The 19,171-nt window shown below is 50.6% G+C and overlaps 1 protein-coding gene across 3 annotated transcripts; it reads right to left on the reverse strand.

The window, feature by feature from the left end:
• Window positions 1–1,198: 1,198 nt before the first annotated feature.
• On the reverse strand, window positions 1,199–17,542 carry MBD3 (methyl-CpG binding domain protein 3). Of its 3 annotated transcripts, none has more exons than XM_039566239.1 (8): window positions 17,472–17,542; window positions 13,135–13,191; window positions 10,991–11,150; window positions 8,757–8,894; window positions 6,662–6,752; window positions 5,595–5,772; window positions 4,198–4,395; window positions 1,199–3,046 (listed from the first exon to the last, which is right to left on the reverse strand). In XM_039566239.1, exons 1-7 carry the CDS (start codon window positions 17,525–17,527, stop codon window positions 4,203–4,205), a joined length of 873 nt encoding a protein of 290 aa, XP_039422173.1. In that variant the 5' UTR covers window positions 17,528–17,542; the 3' UTR covers window positions 1,199–3,046; window positions 4,198–4,202. The 3 variants fall into 3 exon arrangements, with proteins under 3 accessions (XP_039422173.1, XP_039422174.1, XP_039422175.1); XM_039566240.1 differs by lacking the exon at window positions 17,472–17,542 and adding an exon at window positions 17,054–17,156; XM_039566241.1 differs by lacking the exons at window positions 13,135–13,191; window positions 17,472–17,542 and adding an exon at window positions 17,054–17,156.
• Window positions 17,543–19,171: the final 1,629 nt, after the last annotated feature.

Genomic DNA, 19,171 nt, shown 5'->3' on the forward strand with positions numbered 1-19,171 from the left:
GAGAGGAAAAAACTGTAGCCACCAACATCCTATGCAGAAGAGGATATTAATTAATGAAATATAAGCTTTGCCTCAATTCCACTCACCTGCTTTTAAGTACATTATTTACTGATCACATGCTTAACAAGTTATATCTCAAGCAAGCTGCTTTCTCCACCCTGGGGATAGATTTGATGATGGCAGACACTTTATGCCTGTCAGTTATGTCCAGAGCTAAGACAAACTAATCCAGTTGTTATTGCAGCAACGTGAAAATGACATCACAGTCAGTGAAAAGAAACGCTTGTTTTCCTTACCTTGGTGAGCAGGTAAAGTTACTTCACTTTGTTTGGCTGTGAGAGGAGTCCTGAGCCCCTTTCTGGCACTTTGCACAAGCAACTCCTCCGTATCAAACATAAATAAACTTTGTAAACTGAAGGGAAGAGAGCTGGACAGGGAAAGCAGTGGGGGGGGGGAAAACAAGAGAGTTGGCAGCAATTTAAACCTGATATTCAGTGTGTCAAAATATGAGTGTCAAGATCTCAATCACTGGTGTTTGGTTCTACCTACACTTAGGGTAGGTTTAGATTCAAGTAAAAGTAGATGAAGACACCACCAGATATGAAACAAATTTTAAAAAAGACACAGCATCTGAACAAGATTGCTCTGGCCACAAGGACACCTCTGGTGTGGGATGTGAACTGCTGGCACTGAGCTTCAAAGGGCCATATGGGAATAGACTCAAGTTGAGTCAGGAGAGCTTTACATTGGATAGTAGGAATTTTATTTATTTAGTTTTTTCACAGAAAGAGTTATCCTGCCCAGGGCAGTGGTGGAGTCACCACCCCTGGCAGCGTTCAAAAGCAGTGTGGATGTGGCACCTGGGGACACGGTTTAGTGGTGAATGTGGTGGTGCTGGGCTGATGGTTGGACTTTATTATCTTAAAGATCTTTTCCCACCTTAACAATTCTGTGACTCTATCACCAACCTGCCCAAGAGATGGGACACCCTGGCAGCCTCTCCCTTGCTGAGGGCACAGGAGAGGATTCTGCAGCAAGAATGAACTGCTTTCTTCAAGTTTTCCTCCACATTCCCCAGATTCAAGATCCAAATCTCAGCATGGAGCCCACAACAGAACCCCCAGAGCATCTCCACTGGGAGAAGTGGAAAGGGCAGAGCACAAAACTCCAGGTAAGGGCTTGAGGCAGACTAGAAGAACCTCTTCTTTGTGAGAAACATTTAATTCAACACCATGACTTACAAGAGGACAGATTTACAGAGTAATAACTGTAACAGACTGTTCAGAAAGGAAAATAATGGTCGCTGCCTGCAGTGCCAGGTAAAGCTCCCCAAAGCAGCACCTGGCAGAGCAGCAGCAGAGTACAATTCAGTCTCCTTGCAGTACTCAAATGAGCAATATCAACCAAGTCTGTGTTTTCAAACCTTTAAGAAAAGAGTGCGAACAGGATCAATCACTTTGGCAAGGGATATTTTTCAGGGATCACGAAGCTGCACTACTCCCCAAGGCAATTCCCTGGCCCCTGGCTGTTCCTGCTAATCTTTCTCACACAATAAAGGCTCTGGGAGCTACTTTCTTCCCCAAGTTATGGGATACAAACAACTTGTACAATTGGTTGGTGGCACAATATTTAATCCACCACTTTGTAGTGTTCTCTCAGCAGAGACGTCCACACACAGATTATGCAATGGATACCCTAAGACTAAAATAAATTTTGCAATCCAGTCAACACATTCCCCAAGCTACCAACTCTCATCTTCTCCCCCCTCCTTGTCTCCCTTCCCAGAGAAATCCATTTTTAGCCACAAGTTACCCCAATATGCTCAAAGATGTACTGGAAGAGACTGAGGAATCAATCAAGGTACCCATGGTGAAGCCAAATACTTATAAACACATTAAGGCAGGTTTCACATCAGTCCAATTTTTGACACAAAATGCTGGTCACTTCACTGCACATGCAAATAAGAAAGATTCAATACTTAATAAAAAGCTTTAAATTCGTTTTTTAGATATCAATCATAGAAAAATCAACCTTTTTCCTTTCCTTTTTTTTTTTTAAAGAGGTCAGAACATTACTGCACACAAAAGCAGGTGTGTAGCCACACCTGTTGGAATGGATCCCCTTCCCTCCACACAGAGGAACAGAGGGCAGGTTCTTGGCACCAGAAGAGAAAAAGGAGGAAGTTTTCCTCATTATCAGTCAGAAATGAGTCATCCTTCCATCCCCAGTTGAGAAAGTCCTTCTGACTGGACTTAAACCCAAGTAAAATATACCTCAGGTTGGGTATATTTGCCTCCAAGACTCTGTTCAGGATGTCTGGACACACACAGCTCTGTATCCAAACCGTGGTGTGGAATAACCAAAATCCCCAATTCCCAGAGCTGGCAGCCCAAGTCCTCGAGTGCAACTTCCCCTCCTCACCCAAGCTCAGGTGGCAGAGGCATTGGCAGCTCAGCTCTGAGACTACACTTCCAAGACCAATGTGGTCTTGTGAGGAAATGGCAATTCAGTGACTGGAATTCACACATGGAATGAACCACTGACAACATGAAATGACCTCCCTACAGTCAGGTACAAACAGGTAGCCCACAGCAGAGTAGCCAAGGAGTAAAACAGCATCTCCCTCCCTCAGGTTAGAGAGAAAATTGTTTCTGTGGGTCATTAAAAGTACTTTGATAGAAAAGCTTAAAAACGTATCACCCAGCACTGACCCACAAAAAATAACACCAAAAAAAAAGAAATAAAAAAGAGCCAGCAAATTCAGTTCCTAGGATTTTCCCTCCCACCATGTGATATTCCTTTATCCCCTCCCACTTTTGCATTGCCAATCACCCTACCCCTTTAGAAAAAGGAAGGGGAGTAGAGTTTAGTCAAGTTCCATCTGCCAAAGTCCCCAGCAATGAATGAACCCTCAGCTTCCACGTTTCCTGAAGTCCATCCAAAGGCTCTGGGGTACAGCTGGACTGGTGGTGCACTCCTGGCTCTGTGAATGGTTGTGCTGACCCTGCTGAGTGGGTTTATACTGGGAATTCTCTGATGGAACTCCCTGAAAGAGGAAAAAAATAACTTGCAAGTCAAAAAGAATTTTTATATCTTTTCTTATAAGAAGAAATCCCCCTGTCACAACACATCCATGTCCTTATCTCCTGGATTTCACCTGCAGCAGTCAGTTTGTTCTGCTCCTGCCTGTTGACAGACCTCGATAGCAGAAAGGAATTCAAGGTATTCACTGTCCAAATAAAGCTACTGTTGGTGATACAGGAAAATGGGGAAAAAAGGGCCCAGGTGTAAGATGGGATCTCCCAAAAGCCAAGCAGATCACACACTATAATGAACCTTCAGGCTCCAAGGATTGCTTAAAAAAATCAATCTTCCTCCTACCTGAAATCCCCATTCCCTCCAAAGGAGCTCTTCTGCTATTCATCCTAAAAAGTCCCTTTTTTCCCCCCACCACATTCTTGATTCTTGTCTCAGAGCCTCCAGAGGAGGGCACTAAGCTGATCCTAGGGCTGGAGAACCTTTCCTATGGAGACAGGCTGAGACAGCTGGGGCTGAACTCTGAGCCTCCTTTTCTCCAGGCTGAGCCCCTTTCCCAGCTCCCTCAGCCACTCCTGGTGCTCCAGACCCTTCCCAGCCCCAGTGTCCAGCCTGGCCTTGGGCACTGCCAGGGATCCAGGGGCAGCCCCAGCTGCTCTGGGCACCCTGTGCCAGGGCCTGCCCACCCTCCCAGGGAACAATTCCTGCCCAAGATCCCATCCAGCCCTGCCCTCTGGCACTGGGAAGCCATTCCCTGGCTCCTGGCCCTCCATGCCTTGTCCCCAGTCCCTCTGCAGCTCTCCTGGAGCCCCTTTAGGCCCTGCAAGGGGCTCGGAGCTCTCCCTGGAGCCTTCTCCTCTCCAGGTGAGCACCCGCAGCTCTCCCAGCCTGGCTCCAGAGCAGAGGGGCTCCAGCCCTTGGGGCAGCTCCGTGGCCTCCTCTGGAGTGGCTCCAGCAGCTCCCCGTGCTCCTGATGTTGTTCCCCAGGGCTGGGGCAGCTCTGCAGGTGGGGTCTCACACCCACCTCCCCATTCCTGACCCAAGGCCACCACACCTTTCAAAGCACAGGCTAAAAAGCAAAGATTCATCAATATTTAAGATTCCTCCCAAAAATCTCCCTGTCCCCAATGTTTAAGGTGAGACACAGCACTATCACCTTACCTGGACTATACATTCTCCATCTCCTGGTCATGGTCCTGCTCCTCCTCCTCCTCCTCTTCTTCTCCTTCCTCCTCTGCTCCTTCTTTCTCCGAGGGAGGCTCCCCATCCCTGGCGATCTCCTCCACGTGGGCCAGCATGTCGGCCATCAGGGCCTCCTCCAGCCTCTTCCTCACCTGCTGCACCAGCTCCTCCTGCTTCCTGCCCAACACAAGGGACACCCAGCATCAGCCCCCAAGGCTGCCTTTGCCAAGGGAAAAGAGTCTCCAGTCCCCTCCAGCACCAGACAAGCACGGACTGCAAAAGGCCTCTAAGAACTCCATTGTAAAACAAAAAAAACCCCAAAGAAACCCTGCCTGGCATTGTACTGGAAGTGAAGATGAAAAACACTTTAAAAATTTTTCCAGTATTCTCTATCATGAGTCCTGCATCTGTTGATTTCTGGCTGAAGTTTGGCTCATCTAGCAACTGACTTTTTTTTCTTTAGCCTATTGCTAATTTTTAACTCCTAGTACTAATATCTAACAAGTCAGCCTACCCTGCACAGGCTTTCAAAAATAAGACTGGAGAAAATTAAGTTTCAGGCCACTTCTTTCTGCTCATTTTCCTTTTGAGCCCGAACCCTAAGAAGTCAAAGTCACAGCAAAGAAGTGATCAACAATCAGTGGCTCATGGGGCTCCTATTTCAGCTTAGCCAAAGGACATCAAAGTCATAAACAGACTGTTTTTCCTGGTCATTTATGTCTAAATCAAGCACAGAAAAGTCATCCTGCAATTCCAAAAGATTTATCAAGCAGTCAAAGCAAGGACTGCCTTTAAACACTTAATGAATGCAAATTGCATGCTGCAGGCCCTTGGTATGTTCAGTTCTCCATCAAAAACTTAAAGCTGAGTTTGACCAGTCCTGATTTAACAATATTTCACTACTAAAGCAACCTATAGCAGAATAAACTGCATCTTTGTTCCCTGCCACCACAGCAGGCAGGGCTTGCATTTGCTCAATCCATAAATTTTATTTAATTCATTTACTGACACAGAGGAAGGTGAAGAGAACCCAATCCCACTGTTGAGGATTTCTCCAATCCCATCTCTGCTCTGAGGTGCCTCAGTCAAGGCTACCCCAACTCAGACACTTTTGTCAATAAAAGGAAACTTTGACATGAAAAACAATCGTGAGCCTGAAACTCCAGAGTACCTGAGCATGGCCAAAATGAAAAAAAATGGGCTTTAAGCACATGACAGCTTAATGTGACAACTTTTGTCTACTCTATTGCTAGAGAGCCATTCAAATTAATTCCCAAGCCACAGTGCTCCATCAGACCTTTAGAAAGAAAAGCAAAGCACTGTTTGAGCATAAGGAACCTGGTTCCAGGACAGCAAGTGCTACTTCCAGTTCATACCTGATATCTTCATCTGTCACCATGAAGGCTTTGCAGAGAGGCTGCGAGGTGTTCAGCCACACCCCAGGGTTCTTCTCCACGGCTGCAGAGAGCTGGCCAGTGATGGGCATGGTGCTGGTGTGCAGGGCACTGGCGATGGCAGAGAGCAGAGTCTCGTCCGTGCAGCCGGGGCCAACCCCTGCGAGGGGGAGGGAAATCCATAAGCAGCACTGCCCCAGGCAGGGAGTGGGAAATCAGGACAATGGGAATGAAATTTTAATGGCAAAGCACAGGCTGTCAGTTTGAAAGCTCACACGACATAAATCCCAGACCTAAATGCTTCCAACAGCACCTGTGCAGCTCTCCAAGGGTATTTAAACTTAGAGCAGTTCCTCGTTCTGTTACAACCAGAAGATAAAAACCACCACATTGGGGAGATGCTTCCATTCTGCTCGAACAAGGCTCAGAGCTGGGGGTGCTCACCTGGAGAAGAGAAGGCTCCAGGGAGACCTCAAAGCCCCTTCCAGAGCCTAAAGGGCTCCAAGAGAGCTGGAAAAGGACTTTGGACAAGGGCTCAGAGGGCCAGGAGCCAGGGAATGGCTTCCCAGTGCCAGAGGGCAGGGTTGGATGGGATCTTGGGCAGGAATTGTTCCCTGGGAGGGTGGGCAGGCCCTGGCACAGGGTGCCCAGAGCAGCTGGGGCTGCCCCTGGATCCCTGGCAGTGCCCAAGGCCAGGCTGGACACTGGGGCTTGGAGCAGCCTGGGACAGTGGGAGGTGTCCCTGCCCATGGCACGGGTGGAACTGGATGAGATTCAGGGTCCCTTCCAACCCAAACCCAAACAGCATTCTGGGACACTCTGATGTTTCTGGAAGGTGAATCCCCCCAAAAGCTGAGAAGCTTTGCTTCAGTGTTTCCTCAGAACAAAGGGCACTGGGACCCCCAGGCAAAGCACTACAGCTCCTGCTGCAGCAGGAATGGCCATGGCCCTGCCAGGCTCTGGGAACAGGGAGCTCATCCTCAGCACCTTCACTCACTGCTGCCAGGTGCCAAAATGCCAGCCCTAAGTGAGGGGCACCCTCTGATTACCTTGCAGCCCTTTGGGAAGGTCCATTGTTTTCACCAGCTCTTCTGCAATGTCAAAGGCATTCAGTCCACTCAGCTTCTTCTCCCAGAAGAGCTGCAGTCAAAGCAGGTGGTTACTGGAGGTTGTTGGCACAACCAGGAACAGATCTGACAACTCCACAAAATCCCTGCTCCTGTGCAGAGAGGGAACAGCAGTGCTGGGGACAGTTTAGTGTGGATTTACCACAGAAGGGACGTGCCACATCCAACAGCAGGAACAATCCTCGTTGCCAATCAGCCCCACAACTCCTCTGTACCAGTTTGCTGCCTTGAAAAACTCTCTTTTCTTCCAGGGCCTGGTACCTTCCCTGCTCTGAGCTGCAGCATCAAGGCCAGGCTTGCTGACCTCAGCTACGAGCCCACAGTGTGAGACAGCCTTTTTTACACCCTATTTCTCTCCTACATAGCCCACAGAAAGTTAAGGAATGCAAGAACTCTATTCACGGTAAATTATTATTTTCTTCTTCTCCAGCAGTTTAGTCCTTTCCCCTGTGTCTGTTCTTTACCAGATTTTGAGTCACAGGCTCTCCCCAAGCTTAAAGGCACCTGAATGTCTGGTTTGGTAGAAGGCCAAATACATCACCTTGCTACACCTTCAACTCTGCAGCTGGTGCAGGAGGGTGATCACTGAATAGCTGGAGGATCAACTATCTTGCAAAAAACCACATTTTTATCAAGGTTTTGAGAAATCAAGAATTCACCTCAAACACTCCAGGCACATCCCACCCCCTTTTCCTGCCTGTCAAAATCCAAGTGCAACTGACCCCACGTGACTTTTCCAAAAAGGAGAATGAGGGCACAGCCCAAGCACAGGCTGCCTGTTCTCTAGCCTTTCAAACAGGTGATTTTTTTTTGTTACCCAGAGCAGCTGGGGCTGCCCCAGCCCTGGCAGTGCCCAAGGCCGGGCTGGCCGGGGCTTGGAGCAACCTGGGATAGTGGAAGGTATCCCTGCCCATGGCAGGAGGGTGGAATGGGATAATTTTTAAGATCCCTTCGAGCCCCCAAGAATTCTGGGATTCTGGGATTTTTAAGCCAGTGCATGATGGGACTTGGCACTGCTTTCAAGTTTTGCAGAAACACCCGGAGTCTGCTGAGCAAAAGTCGAAATATTCTGCAGTCCAGTAAAGTATCTTAAACAGGAACACAAATCCAGCTCAGAATTTGGAGAGGGAATTTTATCTTGAGTGTTCTCTTTTGCTGCCTTAACTATAAAAACTGCAGGAATAGCAACAACACTGTGAACATACAGGTTCTACTTCCCTAGGAAACCATGGTAAGTCCCTGCCAGCCTGCTTAAAAAACAGAAAAAAACCCACCCCAACCACCAAAAAATCCCACCCAAGTCCATTTCAGGTAAATTCTATCTCACACCTGGAGGTTCAAGTTGAACTAGGTTTATGTAATTCTTAAAAACTGCCTTCAAAATGTGGTTCTTGAAGTTTTCAGAAAAGGCTGCCAGTGTTCCAATCAGTACAGCTTATTTTACCAGGGCCTCTCCTTGTCCTGAGCACCCTTGCCTTTAATTTTGGTGTGTACTCTTGCTTGCAAATACACATTATGGTAAGAAAAACGCTTTGATTTTGTATTAATAATGACATTCTAAGTGAATTTATGATCTACTGGCAGAGTAACACCACATTGGATGGGTCTGTGCAGGAACATGGATTTAATGGAACACGCAATTCTTACACAATCACGTTTGACAGTGATTCTAAACCTAAGTGTCCCCTGAAGTGGTTACAATGTCTGAATAATTTTGTAGATAACATTTAATTTCAGCATTAAGGAAATTCAAGTTTAGCTACACCAGAACTGTGATCTAGCCAAAGGCTGGAGTTTATAAATCCCAGGGCACAGAGCCCATAGCTAGAGACTGGCAATGGGGCTTGTTCTGATGTACGAGCTGGGGGCCCTGCAAGCCACTGCTTCTGAAAGACCAGCTTTTTCTGAAGTGTCAGAGATCAGGAACTGCCAGGAAGTATTTGTTCAGCATCACACAATTGAAGCAGATTATTTTGGGATCCTCCCAGTAGCAAATCCAGGAGTTTCTCAGCCTTACCTGCCTGGGCTGGTCCACAGCTTTCTGGGGGTCACTCTTCACCTTGTTGCTGGGGTGGTTTGTGATCTTTGTGACGGGCTGCTTGAAGATAGAGGCTGTCTGTCTCACAGGCAGGGCTGTGTTCAAATCAGGCTTGCCCTGTTTCAAGCAAAAAGAAAAGGAAAAGCCCACAAAAATAGTTTCAATTTGCTGAAATGCTACTACAGCCACGAAGATGTGCAGCAAGGAACAGTTCCTGGGCTTGAAATCTTGTCTGATCTCAAGTTATACAAGTTAGGCTGCTAAAAATGCATAACTAAATTCAAATCTTGCCCTAGACCTATCAAAGTTTTCCACTCATTCTGTTTAACATAGCAGCCTCCTCCCATTCTAGTTCATACCCATCAGTTTTACTCCCATTTTTAATGACTTTAGGAGTCAGAAGAAGCCATGTGTAATCACTAAAACAGAGGATTACAACACAGTATTTTTTAAAAAATAAAAACATTACAGACAGGAATTTAGAGGCTGCTTTCTGAATCCAGAAACCACTCCAAACCATTCCTTTTAAATCCACTTGTGACCAATAAACAAACCAACACAGCTGGAGGCTGAATACCCTTTTTTACCTTTGGTTCTGAACAAAGTTCAGCTTTTAATGAAGCTCATGATCAATTTTGCACTACACAACTGCATTTTCTGTTAGGGAGAGCATAGGAAGACTGCTCCTCATCCCCAAAATCTAACACACAACTCTTGGAATGGCTGTAGGACACACTTTGTTCTCGGGGATGCAAACACCACTTCTGCTTCACAGATTTATTCATGAGATGCAGAAAAGATGTATTCAGGACAAATATAATTCTGAACCATCTGGGTGCTAATCCATTCAGAAGCCAGTGATAACATTTGTACATTTATTGAGAGTTTTGGGCAGAATTTTTAGCCTGAGAGGTGTGTGAGCTGCTGGTCTCTGCCTCAAGGCGGGTCTCAAAATATCACTGCAGCACCCAGGGCTGCAAGAAATGTTCCCAGCACTCTCGTGATGATGATTCTTGACTGGCTGATGTATTTCAAAAATGAGCATTGTACCTTTTCCACATTTGGTGTTTAGGTGCATGGACAGCAGCTTTGGGGTTCTGAGAAAGATTTTAGCATCCAATGAAGATGCTTAGGAATGACTTGGGGCAATCAATCCAGACAGGGAGCCTGCCACTGCCACCCTGACTACACCTCAACAATCTGAATTACCAGCTAGAGAATCTTTTATTTTGTTCTACAAATAGGCCTCACAGTCCTCTTCCCTCTCCCGTTTTTTGCCCCAAATGCCACCTCCCCTTCCATCAATTCCAAAGCTGAGTCACCAGCACAGCCTGGGAGAGCTCCAAGGAGTCACTGGCAGGAGCTGCAGCATCTCCTCATCCCTGTGGACCCACATCCCTCCTCTCCTCTTAAACCAAAGGCCAGGGCAGGGCAGAGCTGCTGCACAGCCCCAGGAGATGTGGGGATCTAGAGGAGATCATGCTAGAGGTGAGCTCACACTGCAAGGAGGGGGATCAGGGAATCCTGGAACAGTTTAGGTTGGGAAGGACCTCAAAGCCCATCCAGTGCCACCCCTGCCATGGGCAGGGACACCTCCCACTGTCCCAGGCTGCTCCAAGCCCCAATGTCCAGCCTGGCCTTGGCCACTGCCAGGGATCCAGGGGCAGCCCCAGCTGCTCTGGGCACCCTGTGCCAGGGCCTGCCCACCCTCCCAGGGAACAATTCCTGCCCAAGATCCCATCCAGCCCTGCCCTCTGGCACTGGGAAGCCATTCCCTGGGTCCTGGCCCTCCATGCCTTGTCCCCAGTCCCTCTGCAGCTCTCCTGGAGCCCCTTTAGGCCCTGCAAGGGGCTCGGAGCTCTCCCTGGAGCCTTCTCCTCTCCAGGTGAGCACCTGCAGCTCTCCCAGCCTGGCTCCAGAGCAGAGGGGCTCCTCTGGACTCATTCCCAGAGGTCAATGCCTTCCTTGTGCTGGCAACTGAGGAAGGTGACAGTCTCTTCCCTGCCCTTCTACACAGAAGGCTGAGCAGTACCACAACTCTCCTCCATGGCACCAACCCCCTGGGATTTGTCCAACCCCCACCAACAGAGCTGTTCTGACACAACTCCAAGTTCACACTTCAGTTATGAAATGCTTCACTTTCCCTCTCTCCCAGACACTGCTCTGGCAGTCCCACAGCAGGGAGGGGAAGCGCCACTGCCTCTCAGTCTTACTTTGGCTTGGTTGGAGCAGTCGTAGCGCATCCTCTGCCTGTTCTTGTTCATCTTGTTCATCAGCATTTTCCCTGTGCGGAAGTCGAAGGTGCCCAGGTCCATGGAGCTGCCCAGGTAACGTGCCAGCTGTGGCTTGCTCCGGAACTTCTTCCCACTGGGGCTGGAACAAACACACCAAAGAGCCATGGAGGGAAACCAGAACCCTCTGCACTTCCACAGCAGCGCCTGTGCAACTCAGGAGAGAGAATTTTTATTTCCTTCCTGAAAAACACGTGCTGAACTTTCAAGAATGAAGCTCACATTCAACTCTAAAATGCGTGGTTTTGCTTTCATATTAACTCCTCCTCGTGTGGAACAGACAAATTAAGTTAAAATGTTTTTATATGTCAAGAGGAAGACTCAGATCAGGTAAACACATGTAGCATAATTCACACAATAACCATCAGGGGGGAATCTCAGCACATATGCACTTTTCATTCAGTTGTTTCTCATAGTAAATGCCCATTTTCAAGTACAATTTCTTCTCCCAGGACTGCTGCATTTGACCAGCACCACAAATGCTCCTTGTCTCCTCTCCCTGCCTCTTGAACAGCACATTCAGGTTTGATTCTATGTCTTTTGTAGCGTCCTGAAGACTTCAGGAAAGGAGAAAAGCAGAAGTTAACTGCTGACAAGCTGCAAAACAAAGAATTACAAAGTGATGCAAAGATAAAGGTCAAAACCTGGAAAATTTTCCTTTAATGGCAAAAGGGAAGAGAGTTTCTTCTGTAACACCTGGGTTTCCACAAAGACTCAACCTGGAGAGTAGGCACAAATTATTCCAACTCTTTATTGGTGTTTCGTTTGGAGTTTTTTTGTGGGTGTTTTTAAGTAATCCAACATCATAAGCTATTTTTTTATTCATAAAGCAAAAATAAGCCAGTGTGCTATGGCTGCAGTGTAGGACTGTACAGATAGTAAGCACCAAGTATTCTTCACCTTCTCAGTGAGCATCATAACACCTCTTTATTCCCTCAATTACTCTCACTTCTGGTTTGCTCCACCTTGCAACTTGCATATTCAATCCTAGCTCCCATCCAGGAGAAGCTCATTCCCTGTATATCCATCACACTATCACAGGTTAATGGGCTGGAAGGCATTTTAAGACCAAAAATGACCTTCTCTCACACTGGTGAGATACTGACAACCTCACCAGGGTCGTAACAGAGACAAAACAAAACAGAAGAAAAGTCTATTTTCACATCTTGTCTGCTGCCCTGAAGCTTTGTTTGGGGAAAACCAGCATAAGCAGAGAATTTCTGGTATAGGACAGTGACAAAGCAATTAGGCCAAGTCAGACTGTGCATGAAAAAAAAAATACATTAAAAAAACCCTTAAACCCAGAAAGAATCAAAGTATTAAAAGCTCTCCAAAAACTGAGATAAATTTCATATAAATTATACTAAAACTGAAATTTGGAGAAGTCTCTCAAAGGAGGTAAGACTGAAAGGTTGTGGTCATCCCACACAGCATCTGCTTAGGAAGCTCCTGGCTCCAAGTGCTCCCAAGCTGCTTATCCTGCCTGGATCTCCTCCCTGCCACCACCACTGCTCACACAGCCCAGTGCTCATGCAAACGAACCAGCTGAGGAAAATAATCCATCTTTGGAGGGCAGGGAGAGGAGGAAACACTCCCTCACTGGTTATTCCTCAGCTGGACCCTGTGGAGCTGCACTTGGGTCAGGAGACAACACAGAGTAGGACCAAGGAGCCAGGAACAGCGCCTGTGTCCAGCCTCAGATTTGTGAATCACTTTTTCAAACTAAAAAGGGAGTTATTTGCCTCAATCCAGAGAGAGGAATAACCAACTCCAGCAGCTTTAGGACAGAGCTGCCACTGCCAGTGAAGCCAGGAAGAGAAACTCCTGCTGCATGAAGAACATGGCACTGCTTCCTCTTCCAAGATCTGCTGCTCCAATTTAGGGTTTAGTGTCTTAGCAGGTTTAAAAATAATGCATTTAAGTGCAGAGTAACTTCCAGAACAGTCAGTACAGTCAAAGACAGGATTTTAAGTGAACAGAGCCCTCCATCTCTGTGTGTTTAGTATGTGCTGTGGTCATTTTGCAATGAAGAACTGAAAAGCTGCTCAGAGTCTCAAAAAACCCACCTGAAGTGACTGAGAGTCCTGTCTCTTCCTGGGGAAGCTTGGCCCAAAGGAAAAGCACTGAAATGTTCAGAAGAAAAACTTTTATTCTGATTAGGTCTTGCAAAAGGCAGGATCATCCCCAGGCTCTCTGGGACAACAGCAGATCAGGGAGCAAAGCTATGACCAAAAGGTGACAGAGAAAGGAAGGGGTGGGGTGCCCTGGAGCTCCTGGGGACCCCCTGGCAGGACCATGCAGGACATTGGGGCACCCACACACACCTGGGAGGGTCAGAGGTGTGGGGGGAGCCAGAGGAACCCAAACCTCGAGCAGGATTCCGGCTGCACACCAGGACACACAGAAACTCCCCCAACATCATGGAACTCTGAGCCCTGTTAAGGCGCCCTTTAAATGTCACAAAACACAGAATTTACCTCCTGCCACTCCTCCTGAACTCCTGGTTTTGCACAGAGATTTTAAAGAGGCCCAGAAATGAGACATATTGGTACAAAGCTGCAAACCCCAACCTCTGCTCTGTAACATCCCCCCAGGCAGCGACGCTTCGAGCCTAGATTGATCCTGGGCTCCCAAATTAGGGTCTGTCACAGTTCCCCGAGTGTGAAAGACAAGGACACGGCCAAGTTGCAAAGGAGTTTACAAGTTGCAAAGGATTTTACATGCTCGTCCATCACCAGCTCCGGGGCTTTATCGCTCGGCCTGCCTGGCTCCCGCTAACAAAACAGACCTGGCTGCTGGGACCCACCCCGAGCCACCCCCAGCTCTCATTCTCAGACTTCTCCGTGCGGATTAAGCCGCGTTCGGGGCAGCCCATTGAAGGGCCAGGCCTGCCAGGTGCCCCTGCTCTCCATGTGCAGCTCACCCTTTGTTTCCTGCCTTATATCCTTAAGGAGAGAGCGGCTGCCCAGGCCCTCTCCCCTCCTCCCTCATCACAGTCTCCTCCCCTCCGCTCTCCCATTTAGCCTGCACAGGATCTGCACAACTTGGGAAGCAAGGGACAAAAGACAAAAAAAAACCCCGAGCAAACCCAGCCACCGCCTTCCTCTGGAAGAAACGGAGGCAGGAATAACCCAGGGGAAAAGGGTCATGGAAAGCAGACACTCAGAGCCTCGTTTCCTCGCTGGATGGGGCAGGGGAAGAACACAAAGTGATTCTCCTTCTTGCTTTCCATTGCTCCCTCCTCTCACTTCTCTCCCCAGCTCTGCTCCACGCAAATCCCGGCACCAGGGGTTCCTGGAGGGCTGCAGGACCCCCCGACAGTGCTCCGAGGGAGATGGGGACCCCAGGACACTGCACAACCCACCACTGTCAGCGTCTCTCTCGCAGCATCCTCACGTTATCCATGGATGCAGCATCCACACCCAGCCCTGCCTCGGGGTCCCACACTCCAGCTGGGTTATGCTGGGATGGGCTGGCACAGCCATAAAACCATGCCAGACCAGGTGGGCGACACCTCCAGCTGCCACAGCCCACCCCACACCCTCACACATGCACAGCCCCATCCCGGGGCTCCGCTTGGAGCAGCCTCGGGACCCGACCTGCCCCTTCCCACCGGGGCTGTCCCAAGCACGTGGCAGGGATGACACTCCCAAGGGACGATGCTCCCTGCCCCGCAGGGCAACGGGGTGCGGGGGTCTTCGTTCAGCAACTTGGACTCCAACCACACCAAAAAAACCCCCCAAAAATCCCAAACAAAGCACTTCGAGACACACAGAATCTCCCAAATTTCCAGAAGCATCACACCCCTAAAGAAGAGCCCAAGTGGCAGCTCTGTAATGCAGGGACAAACACAAATACAACCAGATGATTCTGTAGGGCTCAACTCAGGCATCATGGAATTGTTACAGATGGAAAAGACCTTTAAGATCATCAAATCCAACCATCACCCCAGCATCACCACCGTGTTCACCACTAAACCACGTCCCCGAGTGCCACATCCACTTGTTTTGTGAACATTTCCAGGGATGATGACTCTACCACTGTCCTGGGAAGCCTGTCCTAATCCTTTACAACCCTTTCCATGAAAAAAATTTCCCTAATACCCAACGTAAACGCCCCCTGGTGCAACTTGAGGCCGTTTCCTTCTCATGAGAAGAAATCATGAGCTTCCCTGCAGGCAAACCAGAGCACCAGAGGAAAAGCAAAGTACAGACTCAGTAAAAGCATTCTGCTCCACAATTTTTTTTGGAAAAGATCAAAATATCCTTGGGGGAGTGTTAAAAACATTCCCTTCCAACTTCTTACATTTGTGCTGCAAAGGTAAGGAATTCTCAACAAAATAAGTTTCACACAAGAGTGTGAAGTTTCCCAGCACAGTGATGTCAACAACCTGAGGCAGAGACAAGCAGCGATCCCAAATTTCTGACACTTGGTCATCAAACCTTCAGGAGAAAAACACTCTGAAGAAAAGAGCCCCACATAGCAGCACTAAATTCTCCTTCCTCCGTGTGGAACCCTGAGTTTGAAGAGAGCCAAAACTCTCTCAAAGACAACTCTGCCACTTTGACAAAATCCCTGACACAGTTTTCTTCCTGAAATCCTGCATTTTTCCTGCTCACTCTGAATCCAACCCACAAGTCCCACCAAATCAGTCAGAAACCCTCCTAAGGATGAGGTTCGAGGACTGGTTTTAAAAACCTGCCCAGGTACTCACACCTCGAGGAAGGTGTAATTTCCAGCCAGAGACTGGCTCACACACACATCTCACAGGGGGCTTTCCACAAACCCCCCCTGTGTCTGTAGATCCCCGGGAGCTGGACAGAACAATCACCCAGGTAAACAACAGGCAGAACTTGCACAGGCATTACTGAACTGCCACACCTGTATTTGCCACTCTGAGGTAATGCAAAATGCAACAGAAACCAAAAACTAGCGCAATAAAGCTCTATTCTACCTTTGATCTCTGTCCAAATTGATACAAAGGGAAAACCCATAATAATTTGGGAATAAAAACATGCTACTTCTCCTCTCTCCCCTTTTTTTTTAAAGTTCAGCTCTGACACTACAACTTTACAAACAAGTTCTGGGAAAAACAGGGATCTTGGAAGCTTTCAGCTGCTGCTGGTGGTGGTCTCATCCTGCCCTCAGCCTCCGAGCTGCAGCAGCGGAATCAGCTTCACGCTCTCGAAAATGGCATTTTCTGGTTCACTCACCCTTTTCTCACAACCATAATCTGATTCTAAAAATGAAACCTGAAGCTAAAGCTGTAGCTGCCCCTGGATCCCTGGCAGTGTCCAAGGCCAGGCTGGACCGGGTTTGGAGCAGCCTGGGACAGTGGAAGGTGTCCCCGCCCATGGCAGGGGGTGGAATGAGATGCCATCCTGTGAGGATTCTGTGACAGATGCAGAAGTTGATGGCATGGATTTTCCCGACAAGCAGGGCCAGGTGAGGACACAGGGACAACTCCTGCTGCGTTCCCAGCTCCCGCTGGACCCGAGTTTCACACCTCAGCCCGCGGGTGCGGGGAGGATCCATATGGCCACCTACAGCCATATGAGCCATGCAGGGCTATAAATAGAAACCCTCCAGCTCCCGGGCCATGTGCTCCCCCACAGCCACACTCCCGGGAAGGCGCATCCCGAGCCCCCCGGGGCCACCACCGCGAGCAGCCGACGCTCCCTCCCCAAAATTCCTAAGTACACCCAAAAAGCAGCAGAGCGAGCCCCGAGAAAGAAGAAACAACACCCCGGCTGCTCATTTGAGAATAAAGAACCCCGGGCGTTCGCAGGGCATGAGCCGCTCTGAGGGGACGCGGGGGCTCCTCACGGCGCTCCCCCATCACTGAGGGGGGGCCGAGCATCCCCGACCCCCCCGCGGCTACGCCGGGGCAGCTCCCGGCTCCCTTCCCCTCCACCTGTGGCTGCAGCCCCCGGCCCGGCCTCCCGCGGCCCCCCGCGCCCGGGCGGCCCCGCCGAGCGCTCCCACCTCTTCCGCTCCATGGCGGCTCCTCCCGGCCCGCTCCCGCCTGGCTCCGGCCGCCTCCCGCTCTTCCCGGCCGCCGCGCTCTCCTCCCGCCGCCGGCTCTTCCGCGCTCCCGCTGCCCCCGGGAGGCGGCGCCGCGGCCCCGGCTCGTCCCGCTCCCGGTCCCGGTCCCGCTCCCGGTCCCGTTCCCGCGGGCGCCGCCGGACCCTGGCCCCGCTCCCGCCGCCCGGTGCGCGCCGCTCCCTCCGCCCGCCCCCGCCGCTCCGCGCCCGCCCCTTCCACCCCCCGATCCGCCTCCCACCGCCCCGCCGCGCCTGGATCCCTCCGCCCGCATATAGTCCCTCCCCCCGCCACCCCCACGTGGGACCCCCCCTTTCTCAGCCCCGCTCCCCCCGGCGAACCCCCGCGGTCCCGGCCTTACCCCAGCGCTGAGCGCCGCGGGCTCCCCCGGTGTCCCGGCAGCGCCGCTTTGGGCATCTTCCCCCGCGCCCGCCCCGGCCGCACTGGCGGCCCCGCGACCCCCGGCCCCGCCCCGCGCCCCGGGGACGCGGACCCGCCCGGAGCCCCGGGGGAGAACCGGCCCCTCGCCTTGGGGCTGCCCCCGGGGGGTCCGCGGGCTTCGTGCCGCGCAACAGCAGCGTACCAAAAAAACGCCCCCCCCAAAAAAAACCAAAAAAAGGGGAAAATCTGCACACGAGGAGCTGGAGTGAAGACAAAGCAATGAAAAGTTCTTCAGGAAAGCGTGTAAACCAACAGCTACTGCAGCTGCAGTGGCCAAATTGCCCACTGTGGTACTGCCAGGAGAGGTGTCTGCCTCCCGCTGCCAAGGAATACCCACCTGGGAACCCCAGCTTTGGGAATGAGGCACCACCCAGCAGCTGAATTCCGGCAGCTCGTGTTCCTCGCCATTCCAGTATCCACATGCTGGAAAACACCAAGCACCGCAAGGCAGCCTCCTTCCCAAAGCAAGTCAGAGGAATCAATTCTCCTTTAATGAATGATATGTTAGATTTTTGTTAAGAATCCTGCTTAGAGCAGCAGCCGGGAAGGGATCAGTGTCGGACTTTACAGCAGGGGTGTCCACACAGGAGTGCGTCTGCTCTCTCCAGCCACTGCTGTGGTCTGACATTAAACTTGGTTTGCGTCAATAGCCAGTGATTCCTCCAGTCCTCAGTTGGCAGTAACTTAGAATCCTTGAATATCCTGAGCTGGAAGGGACCCACAAGGATCATTGATCCAACCCCTGGCCCTGCACAGACACCCCAACAACCCCAGCCTGGGCATCCCTGAGAGCGCTGTCCAAACGCTCCTGCAGCTCTGGCAGCCTCGGGGCCGGGCCCATTCCCTGGGGAGCCTGGGCAGTGCCCAGCAGCCTCGGGGGGAAGAACCTTTCCCTGAGCTCCATGCCCAGCCCTGACCCAGCTCCAGCCGTTCCCTGGGCTCCTGTCCCTGTCCCAGAGCAGAGCTCAGCCCCTGCCCCTCCGCCTCCCCTCGGGAGGAGCTGCAGCCCCCAGGAGCCTCCCCTCAGTCTCCTCTGCTGCAGCTGAACGAGCCAAGTGCCCTCAGCCGCTCCTCAGACCTTCCCCAGCTCCGTGTCCCTCCTTTGGACACTCTCCAACAGCTTTGGACCCTTCTGATCTTGTGGTGCCCAGAGTGCCCCCAGCACTGGAGGTGAGGCTGCCCCAGTGCAGAGCAGAGCGGGACAATCCCTCCCTGGCCTGGTGCCCCCCAGGACACGGTGGCCCTTTGGGCTGCCAGGACACACCGGGGACTCAGATCCAACTTGGACCAACCAGGACCCCCAGGTCCCTTCCCACGGCGCTGCTCTCCAGCCTCTGATTCCCAGTCTGTCCCTGCATCCAGGGCTGCCCCATCCCAGGGCAGATCCAGCACTTGCCCTGTTAAACATCACATGGTTGGTTATTACTTATTACCTTTTTTTTTTTCCTAAGTCAGGGCTCACTCGTTTCGAGCTCCCTCGTTTGGAAAGCAGAGGAGCTTGAGGGAGGATGTGAGAGATGTCACGGATGAGAGAGAAGCCCACACCCCCATAATGGGGTGCAAATTGTCCAAACTTGGGCATAGAAACTAGAAACAATTTCCAAGAGCCAGGTGTGCCAG

This window comes from Corvus cornix, chromosome 28 (genome assembly GCF_000738735.6).
Source record: "Corvus cornix cornix isolate S_Up_H32 chromosome 28, ASM73873v5, whole genome shotgun sequence".
Classification (NCBI taxonomy): Eukaryota; Metazoa; Chordata; class Aves; order Passeriformes; family Corvidae; genus Corvus; species Corvus cornix.